Consider the following 13,287-nt stretch of genomic DNA (forward strand, 5'->3'; position numbering starts at 1 on the left):
GGCCGGTACTTAAGGGCCATTCTGTTTACAACAGCGCCATCGAAAGCGAGGCTCGTGTATTCCGTCACCTGATCTGAGATGACTACTTTCGCCTTATGTAAACAACTGCATACGGTGGCGAACGTATCCAACTTTTGAGCAGTGCGCTATTTACAGGTGTTCGTGGGTATTATTATCATCTCCGTCCGTGCTCAAGCTGAACCACAGCAATTTAAATATATTTATTTAAAACTAATACGTGAGTAAATAGTTCATTTTTTTATTTTCGATGTTTGGATTAATTCAGACACAGGCAGGTGCTTGAATTTTTTTACCACTGGTTCAGATATAGATTCAAGAAATCTGAAAATACTCATTAAATATCTGATACTCCTCTATCAACACCTAAAAGCACCTAGATAACGTGGAGAAGACATAATGGGAATTAGTTACAGCGCTCTACTAGTTTGGATCGACATGCTCGGGATGTTGGTTACAACGCTCTACCAGTTTGGATCGGCATGCCCGGGATATCAGTCACAATGCTCTACCAGTTTGGATCGACACGCCAGGGATATCAATCACAATGCTCTAACAGTTTGGATAGACATGACCGGGATATCAATCACAATGCTCTAACAGTTTGGATCGACATGCCCGGGATATCAGTCACAATGCTCTAAATTTGGATCGACATGACCGGGATATCAGTCACAATACTCTACAAGTTTGGATCGACATGCCCGGGATATCAGTCACGATGCTCTAACAGTTTGGATCGATATGACCGGGATATCAGTCACAACGCTCTACCAGTTTGGATCGACATGACCGGGATATCAGTCACAATGCTCTACCAGTTTGGATCGACATGACCGGGATATCAGTCACAACGCTCTACCAGTTTGGATCGACATGACCGGGATATCAATCACAATGCTCTACCAGTTTGGATCGACCTGCCCCTGATATTAAGTACAACACTCTACCAGTTCGGAACGTGTCGTTCCGAACTGGTAGAATATAACTAATATCCACATAATCAGAAGAACCAACTTTTTTTTTTTCACTACACTGATTTTTCAAGTCGTCAGTATATTTATTCATTTGATTGGACGGCGATACGACGGCGGCCAGCATTAGGGGAGGCGGAAACCGGGCAGAGCCCGGGGGAAACCCACGACCATCCGCAGGTTGTTGACAGACCCAGTCGTCAGTATCAGCATTAACTAGTACTGGCAATGTGTATGTGGAATGTGATCAGTTGCTTCAGTAAATTTGAATCTTCAACTGTTTGTTCACGTTAAATTTACAGTACAATTGCTTGGCGAAGGCCGCTTTGTAAGCTAGTATTTATTAGCTATCTGTCATGCGCATGTGGAATTTGACCATTTTTGCCACTGTGTCTTGCGATCTTCATTTATTTGTTCTCTTTCAGAATAATGTAATATCCTTGTGCAATAAGTCTCAATAAAACATTAAATTTCGGCTGATCGTCCATTATGGCGAATGTTCAATTGTTTAATTAGCACTAGAACGTCCCTGAGAAAACGTCAGAGCTGAAACCAAAAGTGGTACATTAAGGTGTGCTTTGTGTCAAAATACAGGCCGTTCGACAGACACTTTTGTCTATAGGTAATACTTTTATAATACGTTTGGTGACCAATAAAGCGGTAATTTTTTGACGTGATAAGGCGATGGTCGATGATATTTAAGGCGTACATAGGATTAAAGGAGCCAACTGGTATAGGGTCTCTGTCACGAGCTGCTCCTCTATTCCAGAAGGAAACATTCACATATAGCAATGCCTATGTACAATCCAAGCGCTTGCTACAGGTTGTGAAATATGTTCAGATCGATTGAATTGATGTATAAGTGTTTGATAAAGGCGTCACCAGTAACGCACAAAAGCCAAATGTTTCATCACATGGCGAGTTCCAATATTTAACCAACACTACGATATGCTCGCCAAAACACACAAGCTCTGTGATTAAGTAGAAGTCATTTATCAAGGATAAACATTGACGTAGATTACGCACGGCCGTCAGACACACACTGTTTGTCCTACCCAAAACTGCCTGTACTGCATACCGCCATATTTCCTAATATGTTAGAAATATGGCAATGTGTGCTGGGGCAATAAAGTTGGACCTGACTTTACTGACGTGAAAACCTCCTGCTCGATATGATGTAAGGTTTAAACACGTCCCAACAGAGACACATGTGGAATACACACGAGGGAGCACGTGAGCACAATGAATTCTTCTACCGTGAATGTCACAAACAGAGCATTTACTTTAACTACTGCTGGCTTGACTGTACAGCTCACCGTTTTCTCCATAACATTTATTCTGGGAATCGTCGGGAACAATTTGTTGGTGGCGACAGTCTGCAAGAGACCGGCCTTACACAGAGTCACGTACTACCTGATTTCCGCTCTTGCCATCGAGGACCTTCTCACGCTGATAACTTACGGAGTTTTTATTCCACAAGCTTTAGTGCTAGGTGATTGGTTTCTGGGGGATTTTGCTTGTTTGGTCAACAGTTTCCTGACTGTGCTGTGTGGATATTGCGAGCTCTATTTGTTAGCAGTGATAAGTCTGGATCGGTATATCGCCTGCTGCAGACCACTTCGGTATTCTGATGCGGTTACTCCACGTCGCTGTGCAGTTGCCATCGCTTTGTGTTGGATATTTGCTTTGGCTTTAACCTCATTTTTGATCATTGAATGTAAATTTTATGGGTATAACAAATACTTGAAGAATTGTCTGATTGAATCATCATACACCCTGAAGACAAGACATTGCTTGACTGTTTCATTTTTTCTCTCAACTCTGCCCTGTACTACAATCATTGCCATGTGTCAGTGGAAAATCCTAAAACAAGTTAAACGAGTTACCCAGAACACCCCACCGAACGTCACTTCCGACACGAACGAGAGCACTTCCAGATTCCGGCCAAGCAAAGCCACAATGACAGTGTCTCTAATGACCGGAACTTTTTTCGTATGCTGGATCCCTTTTATGATTGTTAATTCCTTGGGCGGCTTCGTAGACTGGAATCAGTCCGTCTCCCTCCATGAGGTCCAATATACTCTAAGACGTATAACACTTCAGATTTTCTTTGTATCCAAATTTTCGAACCCAATTATTTACGGAATTTATAACAACGAATTCCGCACGGAATGCAGAAAACTCCTTCCTCATTTTAATTAAGGAGGAAGTTTCACAATATCAAGCATGGGTTTAGCTCTAACATTATTTCGAAATGACAGTTACATCATGTAACTGAGGATTACCAATATGAAAAAAACTGACTATTATTAAGTACGAATTACTTATCTCATTTTTGGACGAAATGTGTGATTTTTTACTTACCTAGTATAAAATTTTGAAATTCTCATTAGTAACGTGAGTTTCTTTATTAGTAAATTCATAATACAGGTCGTTATCAATAAGATGCAATCGTGATTACGTTTCATGCATTTGGAAATTATTATAGCTACATAATGTGCAAAAGCGATTTACATAATATTCTAGATTTGACTAATTTGAATATACAGCTTATCTAATTCATACTTATTTTCTATGATGTCACAGTAAAAAGGCCTAATTGCTAATTTTTTTTTTTGAAAATGTAGTTTATCAATCATTATAGAGAAATGTTTTATGTTTGTAATCTGAAATGCTTGCTCGGTCGCTATGGGTTAAAGTCTTATGCTGGCTTCCTCTCCGGCCTTACGTGGGAAGATCTTCAAGCAGCCTGCGGATGGTCGTGGGTCTCCCCGGAGCACTACAACGGTTCCTCCCACCACAATGCTGGCCGCCGTCGTATAAGTAAAATATTCGTGGATACGGCGTAAAACACCAATTAAATAAATAATTAAAGTAAATGCTTGATTTGCAGTTTGTATATTAATCTGACCAACTATCAAATTGTGTCCCACTCACCGCCATTGATGCCAAAGGCCTATCTTCGTTAGCTGTAAATGAATGTATCTTTAATTCACATCTACAGATGAAGGCTATATGGAGTCCCTCACTAACTGTACTGCCGTGCAGTTTTCAATACGATCCGACTTTGCATGACTTCTTCTTTGCCAGTAAAACGCAAAATAACCTGGATCAACTAAGCGAAAATCACAGAATTTCTAACAAAGCTTACGTGATTCTCCTTGGTGCGAAAACGAAGCAGACTCTCCAAGAATAGATATAATGCTATTGTAATTCCTGAGAAAGGAGAATTCGCTCACCCTGGCAGACTGCATTTTTTTTCTTTCGTGCCTCTGCTTGGAAAATGTCGAGTATACTTCTCTTGTACTATAGGGACAGAACGTCCAGAAACTCTGGCGCTCTGTTCCATGATTGTGTCTAATTCTGCTTAACCCGGGGCTACGGGCTGCATAATCATCGTGTTGAATTAGATCGTCACGTTGGATATATAAACAGTTGCAATTAAAGCACAACTGAGACATTTTTTTATCGACACATGATATTCTAGCATGGTACACGATATGAATACTGATTTCTCTTAGAGCACACCTTACGTCTTTCCCGCATCATTGAAAAGTTTTGACTTTTTGAATGATTCTGTCCTATTTTCGTACTTTCGTACACTTTCCTAGTTCTTTGTTGGTTTGTGTCATACATCCGTTTTGGGAACTGGCCTTGCGATTATTGACCTGGAGTGTCCTTATTGGTTGACGGCTGACGGTACGAATGTCTGTCTCGACGCATGGATTAGACAGTGAAGAAGTGGCAGCTGAGCTCAGCTGGTGATTTGGACCTTTTGCTATTTGGATCAGGGGAGGTAAGAAGCTTCCAGGTACCTTGGTCCATTCCGCAGAGTCATTTTGATTCCCAGCCAAAATTTCTAACACGATGTTACAGCTTATTTTTGTATCCTGGAAACCAAAATACTAGTATTGACTATCGCATGTTATCTGAGCAGAAATTAATACAGAAAAAACTTCCAATCTCCAAAATCAAAAACTAAGCATTGTGAAGAGGGTTTGAAGTTGTGTAATGGTTTTGTCGAATGTATTCCTAATCGAATAACATAATAATTGAATGCATACATAATCCGTTAAAACAGTTGAAACGTACATTAATGTTAGCAAAATTGCCCAACATTTTTCACAAGTTACATGATACATGATAGTAAGACTTTTTTTATCTTTGGCGACAAAAGAGTACGATCTTAAAACTCCCTTGTTTTAACGGATTATGTATGCATTCAATTATTATTCAAGTTATTCGGTTAGGAATATATTCGACAAAACCATTACAAAACCTTAAACCCTCTTCACAATGCTTAGTTTTTGATTTTGGAGATTAGAAGTTTTTCTGCATTAATTTCTGATCAGATAACATTGATGCGATAGTCAGTACTAGTATTTTGGTTTCCAGGACACAAAAACAAGCTGTAACATCGTATTAGAAACGTATGAATCCGATAAGCCTCAAAAACAAAAACCTCCGTGACCGAGGTGGTTAGCGTGCCAGCGCGGCGCAGTGACCCAGGAGCCTCTCACCAATGTGGCTTCTGCGAGTTCAAGTACAGGTTGTTTTGGCTTCCTCTTCTGCCGTGCGTGGGAAGGTCTGTCGGGAGACTGTGGATGGCCGTGGGTTGCCCCGGGGGTCTACAACGCCTACCAAATAAACACACAAATCAAAAAATAGGGCATCATTGCACGAATCTTAAGTGTTAATCCCATTAGAACATGTTTATGGAAATTGGATAGATGTGATTTTTTCGTTTTTGATAGTCAGCCCGCAAAACTAACTTCATGGATCAAAATTATTTTTTGCATATTTGATATCAAGCTGCACAAGTGTTGCCTATTCCGATGTATCATGTAGGTTCAGGTAATCATATTTTTATCAATCGATGAAATGGAATATTTTCTAGGCCATTTAAACTGTACATTCAGTATAATGTTTATAACTTGTACTTATTGAGCCAGAGGTAACATGAGCCCTCAGGAGTTTGATTCCTGCACACATTGCACATTTTTGGTCTTTATTATGAGTAAAGGCAGAAATAATTAAACAATATTAAAAAACTAACCTTTGTTTGTTTATATTTAACAAAGCTTTATATTATATAGGTTTCACATTATAGTAACAGATATAATTGGATGATATATGGTGAACAATGAAGTAAAAAATATGCAGGTGGTATCCACCTTGTCAGTCCGATTTCATGTGCCTTGTGTTTCTAATGTAGGAGTTATCCATCAGGCCTATCAATGCAAATAGCAGATCGACACACGACCTGATTTTTTTTATTTTAACATATTTTATCGGTCGTACGTGTGATCTAACAACTTCTACGGCATTCCGAGAACCCCTGATGTCATTCAGCAAAACATGAACAACATAATTATGTATTTTATGTGATGACAGACAAAGTAGGCAAATTCCTTCTCTTATTCAACCCTTTAGTTGACGTGACCATCACACCGCCAAAAAATCCAGGTGACACCAAAGCCCTCACAGAGGAGCAGATAGGTTGATGAATATTTCCTCGGAATTCTTTAATAAAGACTGGTGCCAATACTATCTATTCAAACATTTAGGACAGGCTTGCGGGGGGAGGTGGGAAATAATACCAAGGCTGTTTATTCTAACCTTTAATAAAGACTGTTTGGAACTAAATGATATCAACACTATTTATTCAAACATTTAATAAAGACTCCTGGGAGATAAATGATATCAACACTATTTATTAAAAGCTTTAGTGAAGACTGGTTGGAGATAAGTGATATCAACACTTTTTATTTAAACTTTCAGCAAAGACTCGTGGGAGACAAGTAATATCAACACAATGTATTTCAAACTTTTAACAAAGACTCTTGGGAGATATGTGATATCAACATTATTTATTCAAACCTTTAGTAAAGGCTGTTGGAAGATAAATGATATAAACACTATTTATTCAAACCTTTTATAAAGACTGTTTGGAGATAAGTGATATCAACACTATTTAAAGACTGTTTGGAGATAAGTGATATTAACACTATTTATTTAAACTTTAACAAAGACTCGTGAAGTGACAGGCTCATTTAGAGAAATTCCTGTCATGAATTAATAGTTCACAGATTGGTAATTAACATTAACAATTAACATTATTTAAAGATTAAATACCTTTAATTATTTGAAGATATTTGAGTTCTAAAATCTCTATGTATTGCAGATGGGCAATTGTCATTACTCATTTTTTTCGGGACATATCTGATAACATAGATAATAATAATAACAATAATAATGATTATAGTAGTAATAATAATAATAATAATAATAATAATAATAATAATAATAATAATAATAATAATAATAATAATAGTAATAATAATAATAGTCGGAGGAAAAACTTCTTTGTCAAATTGAGAGAGAAACAGATTTGAAATAATGTCAGAAGGAGGATGACAGGTCCGGCTTTTCAGATATTTTTGAGTAACAGATTTCTGCTATTGAATCCGGAAACTCGGATTAGTTAAGTTATCCAGCCCCAATATTCAAACCACTACAACTTTCTTGTCGTAAACCTTGAATTTAAATTCGTTATAGTTTATTTATTGAAAGAGGTATATGTATATATATAAGCTTGGGGTTTTACGTCGTATTTAACAATTTCTCAGTCATGTGACGACACGGAGTCATTAGGTGTGTGTACATATGTATCTTCTAGTGGCAGATTGAGTACATGCCGTCAAAGTGCTGCCGCCACTGAAGCATCGTGCAGAAGACATCAGACATGACGCCTCACTTAGTTACATTATACTGACACCGTGCCAATCAGTCATGCTTTCTTGCTCTAACTTCTCAGTGCTGAGTGCCAAGCGAGGCAGCAGCAAGTACCATTTGTAAAGCCTTTGCTATGACCCAAACCCGGGGTTTTTCCCCGTGTCTCCCAACTTTTTGCTGAAAGAGGTTAATGTTTTGATTGGTTTAAAGTTTTATAAATTGATGATAACATCACAACCTTTTAAAACCTAATTCTGCTTAACCTCTCCTTTCATTTGTATGTAGGACAGGTGATAAAATTCCCCCCTTGTCTTTGAAATAATCTCTTAACTACATGTTGTTGTCATCTCCACACATTACATGCGATGCATTACACCTGTATTTATTAGCTACATGGTGTAAAAGGGTCTTTATTACTGATTTCTTTCAGAAACAGTGTCTCTGTAACGTCACACGTCTATGATGGTTTCTGCTGTTTAGATATTTATTATTTCTGCTGTTTAGGTATTCATGATTTCTGCTGTTTGAGTATTAATGGTTTCTGCTGTTTAGGTATTTATGATTTATGTTGTTTGAGTATTAATGAGTTCTGTTGTTTAGGTATTTATGATTTCTGCTGTTTGAGTATTAATGGATTCTGCTGTTTAGGAATTTATGATTTCTGCTTTTTGAGTATTAATGGTTTCTGCTGTTTAGGTATTTATGATTTATGTTGTTTGAGTATTAATGATTTCTGTTGTTTAAGTATTTATGATTTCTGCTGTTTGAGTATTAATGGATTCTGCTGTTTAGGAATTTATGATTTATGTTGTTTGAGTATTAATGGTTTCTGCTGTTTAGGTATTTATGATTTATGTTGTTTGAGTATTAATGGTTTCTGCTGTTTAGGTATTTATGATTTCTGCTGTTTGAGTATTAATGGCTTCTGCTGTTTAGGTATTTATGATTTCTCCTGTTTGAGTATTAATGGTTTCTGCTGTTTAGGCATTTATGATTTCTTTTGTTCAGGTATATGGAACACTTAAGGGGCGAAATTACAGTTCTGGAGGATGAAACGGAAAGAGAACTCAGAGAAACGATGAGAATGTCTGCGAACAGGGAACACGCTCGCCAAACACTGAGGTATCTGAAGAGAGCGCCACAGACACCCATTAATTTTCCATAAGAAACAATGTTAACGTTTAGCGCTGTAGCTTAGTCCCAAACATTCCGTGGCCAATAAGCTTTGGTGCATACCTGTCCCAGCCTGTGTGAAAGAAGCCATAAAAATCTTGACATAAGTTGACCGTAAAAATCTGGACCTTTCCTTGCCAGGAGCTGGGAGGGTTGCCTCTCAACGCTAAGTGGGCGTCACTCGCAGCCTCATCACCACCTGTCTCCTTGTGTCCTTTCACCCAGAATTTCAAACTTTTATCATTAAAACTCATACCTGTCCAAAGCTTAGGCGATTTCCATCATCTTGATACCAAACATGCACCTGTACACCAAAAATTACAGGTTAGCAGCGAAAAAAGAATTTACACCCTAAAATACCCAGAATTACATTCCGAAAACGAAAGTTTTAATGGGGTACTGCATCCAGAGCGATCACAGACTTACAGATGAGGTAATGTACAGCAGTCAGACTGTCCAGGACGCATGCGCTGGATTGAAGGCGGAAGTGGCCAAGAAAATGTCAAAGGTCATGAAACACCTCGACAAAAGTAAGATGAGTGTCTGAAAAGTCAATACAGCGCAGAACAGCTTTGCCCCATTCGGAAAACAAGACCGTTGTACAGAAGTGTATCGGTCCTGTCCGAATTGTCTTAGATGATCGAAAAAGTGAGGCACAAACCAAGGCATGCCACTGGAGATTGTGTAGCTCGTATCTCATGAGAACAAATACACCCTGCTGTTCACGATTATTTCCCGTTATAAAGCTTAACTCTTAAAATTTCTTAATAAGGCTTGCTTAGAGAAGGAAGTCCAAAAGGCCTACTTGGAATTACAATGCAATGGGACGTTACATAGACAGCATAAATCCTTTCAATAGGGCATATACAATCTTCCCCCATTCCTGTATTCCATATTTGAGCCCTTTTGCAACGTGTACCTTCTTTGTTGTCAGAAAAACAATCTATAGCAAAGTTACATTCTTAGTTTGATGACAAACATACACTTCTGGAAATACGTAGGCATATGTATCTGATCATTTGCTTCATCGATCGAAATAGTCTACAACTGTTTGATGAAGATGTAGCAATAAGGCGCTATATACAAAGGCGTACCAATAAAAAACGAATTCTTATGTTTAACCAGCACTATAATATGCCCGACAAAGTAGGTACATTTTGCTTAAGTCACAGACTCGTATCAAGATCAAACTTTGCTGTCGTTTACATAACATCGTTGAACACACTCTCTTTGTCGTCCACAACAATGTATGTATCATTCGCACTGTTTTGTACATGCACTGTTTTGTACATATGTTAGGAATCTACCAATACATTTGTATTGTTCAGTAAGTCTGGTATATAATTTATTGACGTGCTTGATGTCATTAAGGGCTTAAATACCCCTCTATAGTGATACCTTGGAATACGGACCACAGGACTAAGCGAGAATGAACTCCTCTACCACGAATATGTCGAGGATGGAATATTCTTTAATCACTTCTGGCGTGGCACTGGAACTTGCCGTTTTCTTTATAACCTTTGCCCTGGGAGTCGTCGGGAACATCTTGTTGGTGGCGACAGTGTACAAAAGGCCGATCTTACACGGGGTCACATATTACTTGGTTTCCGCTCTTGCCATAGAGGATCTTCTGACGTTGATAACCTATGGAGTTTTCCTCCCGCAGGCTTTTGTGTTAGGTGATTGGTTTCTGGGAGATTTAGCTTGCTCCATTTACAGTAACATGATTATTCTGTGTGGATTTTGTGAGGTCTTTCTGGCTGGTGTGATGAGCGTAGATCGGTATATAGCATGCTAAAGACCTCTTCAGTATTCTTACCTTGTGACGCCACGTCGGTGTGCAGCTGACATAGCTTTTTGTTGGATATTTCCTTCGGCCGTAACAGTTTTCTTGTCCTTTGAATGTAAGCTATGTGGACATGATGAGTACTTGAAAAATTGTCTAATAAAATCATCATACACACCCAAGACACTACACTACATGGTTACTGCATACTTTCTAATAACTCTGCCATGTACAGCAACTGTTTGTGTTTGTCAGTGGAAAATATTAAAACAAGTGAGACGAATTACCCAGAACACCCCACCGAACGTCATTTCCGACACGAACGAGAACACTTCCGGAAATCGACCAAGGAAAGCCACAATAACAGTGTCTCTGATGACCGGAACTTTCTTCATATGCTGGTTCCCTTTTCTGATGATTAACTGCTCAGGTGCCTTTATAGACTGGAAACAGTCCGCATCATTTCATGAGATCCAGTACACTCTCAGACGAATAACGGTTCAGATTTTCTTGGTTTTTAAGTTTTCCAACCCGATTATTTACGGAATATATAACTGTGAATTTCGTAGGGAATGTAGACAACTTTAAATAGGTGGTAAATTTTCCTATATTCTTTGATTATATCTTAACGTATTTATCCATAAGGGGATTGCCTTATATTCTTAAGACCTATCTTATCTTTTAATTTTAATTCTTTATTTATTTAACGAGGATTTCTCACAGCCTAGTGGCTACTACGAAGATCTCCTCAAAGCAACAATTAACAACATAATAACTAACGAAGCACACACATATAAATATGAGAAATCATATATTTTAGATATAAGTTGAAATAAATTAATTATTATTTACAATCTTAACATCGTTATTACCATTACCATGGTCATATTATCTTTCTGTATGATTGATAAATTAATGCACACATTGAAAAACAAGTTTATTATCTTCGTAATTTAGAATCTTATATAAATGTCATAAAGAGTTCTTATTAAGGCGCTGTAGTGACTGGATCGCGTTTTACGAATATGTGATCACAACACAAAAATTATACAGATATTCCGAAGTAATCGGTTCATCACTAAGAGATATGAGATCATTTGAACACCTCAATTTCACCACCAGTCATGCTGAGAGGGATATGCTTAAAGTCAGTCTATTAGGCCTCTGGCTTTATTTTGCCAGATAGATCTTCCAACTTATATGTTTTGGATCTTTAAATGAGCTGCATTGTTTTATTAAAATTAAATACTAAGAAAAATCTTCGCATGAGCTCTATCTTCCTCGAGTAATAGAACGGTAAGAGCATGTTTCCAGGGAAACCACATAATTAGCCGAGATATAGAGCTATTTAATAAATATGCATCTACCGTAAGCTTTGGTAGAATTCAGCGTAATAGTTGGCTTTCATTTTCTGACATCGAAGCTTTTTTCAGCAAAGACTCCTATCTATGGCAAATATATGGAGTTAATGACCAATTTTCTTCCATTCTGTTGGGCATATACTTCAACATGTAAACGTATCCTAGTTCGAGGCTCGAGTGAGACTCACACTCACGACTGACGGCTCCAGTTATTTGATTTCTGATGTTTATTGGGGCGGAATTTGCAACATCTGTATGAACAATGAAAAATGTAGCAGGGGAATAAAACATGGTAGCAATATATATTTACCACACAGATAGAAAGTCTAGTACATGTACACTGAAAAAATTAAGTTGTTAATTCTTGTAGAAAGTCTGTTGTTTGAGAAATGCTAAAATGAGTTCTATTATTTTAGCACAGTATCCTGTCATATTCAACATAACATCCTGTTAGTTTAATGGAACCTTTATGTAACATTTAAAGAATATGTGTGCAATTAATCTGTTGGAATAACACAATACATTCTAGCATCACCCAAACAACAGATTTTCTGTTACAATTAGCAGACTCATTTTTTGAGTGTATGTATATCACTGCTGTTATCAGCTGAGATTTACAGATTTCACTGTACACATTTTGAAGTCTTGCAGCCTTGCATGAGACACCGGGAATAAGACCCCGACGGGTTGCAAATACCGCGAAAAAATAACACATGTAGCATCTATAAACTTCGAACTCAATCTTTTACTCCCACAGCTAAAGTCTTGTGAGCTTGTTTTCTATCAAAACATGGGGCCTCCGTGGCTCAGTCGGTTAAAGCGCTAGCGCAGCGTAATGACCCAGGAGTCTCTCACCAATGCAAAAAAAAAATCTGTCAAAGCAGAATTGAAAGCTGTGTGCTAAAATCGAAATACAGTTGGGACATTCGCCTTGCCTAAAAGTATATACCTCAACTATACCTCCAGTTATGCCCCAGGTACACCTCAGGCATTTATCTAGTCTTTCTATGGTCCATCTCAACTTAGGTATATCTGAGATTACTTGAGGCTATTATATGCAAAATTGTCAGCACCTCAGATACACTTTAGGTAAAATGAAAACCTCTAATCCTTCTATTTAACACAGCAACGACACTGAACACTCTTTCGAAGAAATACTAAATAAATAGCTAAAACATCACTTGTTGGCAAAAGTAAGGTGTTGTCAGCATACATGTACAACGCATTGTTTTCTTGTCTT

General features: G+C 37.9%; 1 protein-coding gene across 1 annotated transcript; it reads left to right on the plus strand.

The window, feature by feature from the left end:
* The first annotated feature begins 2,234 nt into the window (after nt 1-2,234).
* On the plus strand, nt 2,235-8,255 carry LOC135480871 (5-hydroxytryptamine receptor 4-like). Its single transcript, XM_064760801.1, has 3 exons — nt 2,235-2,722; nt 7,566-7,599; nt 8,232-8,255. The coding sequence occupies exons 1-3, from the start codon at nt 2,235-2,237 to the stop codon at nt 8,253-8,255; spliced, it is 546 nt and encodes a 181-aa protein (XP_064616871.1).
* Nucleotides 8,256-13,287: the final 5,032 nt, after the last annotated feature.

Source organism: Liolophura sinensis, chromosome 13, assembly GCF_032854445.1.
Source record: "Liolophura sinensis isolate JHLJ2023 chromosome 13, CUHK_Ljap_v2, whole genome shotgun sequence".
NCBI classification, from domain to species: Eukaryota; Metazoa; Mollusca; class Polyplacophora; order Chitonida; family Chitonidae; genus Liolophura; species Liolophura sinensis.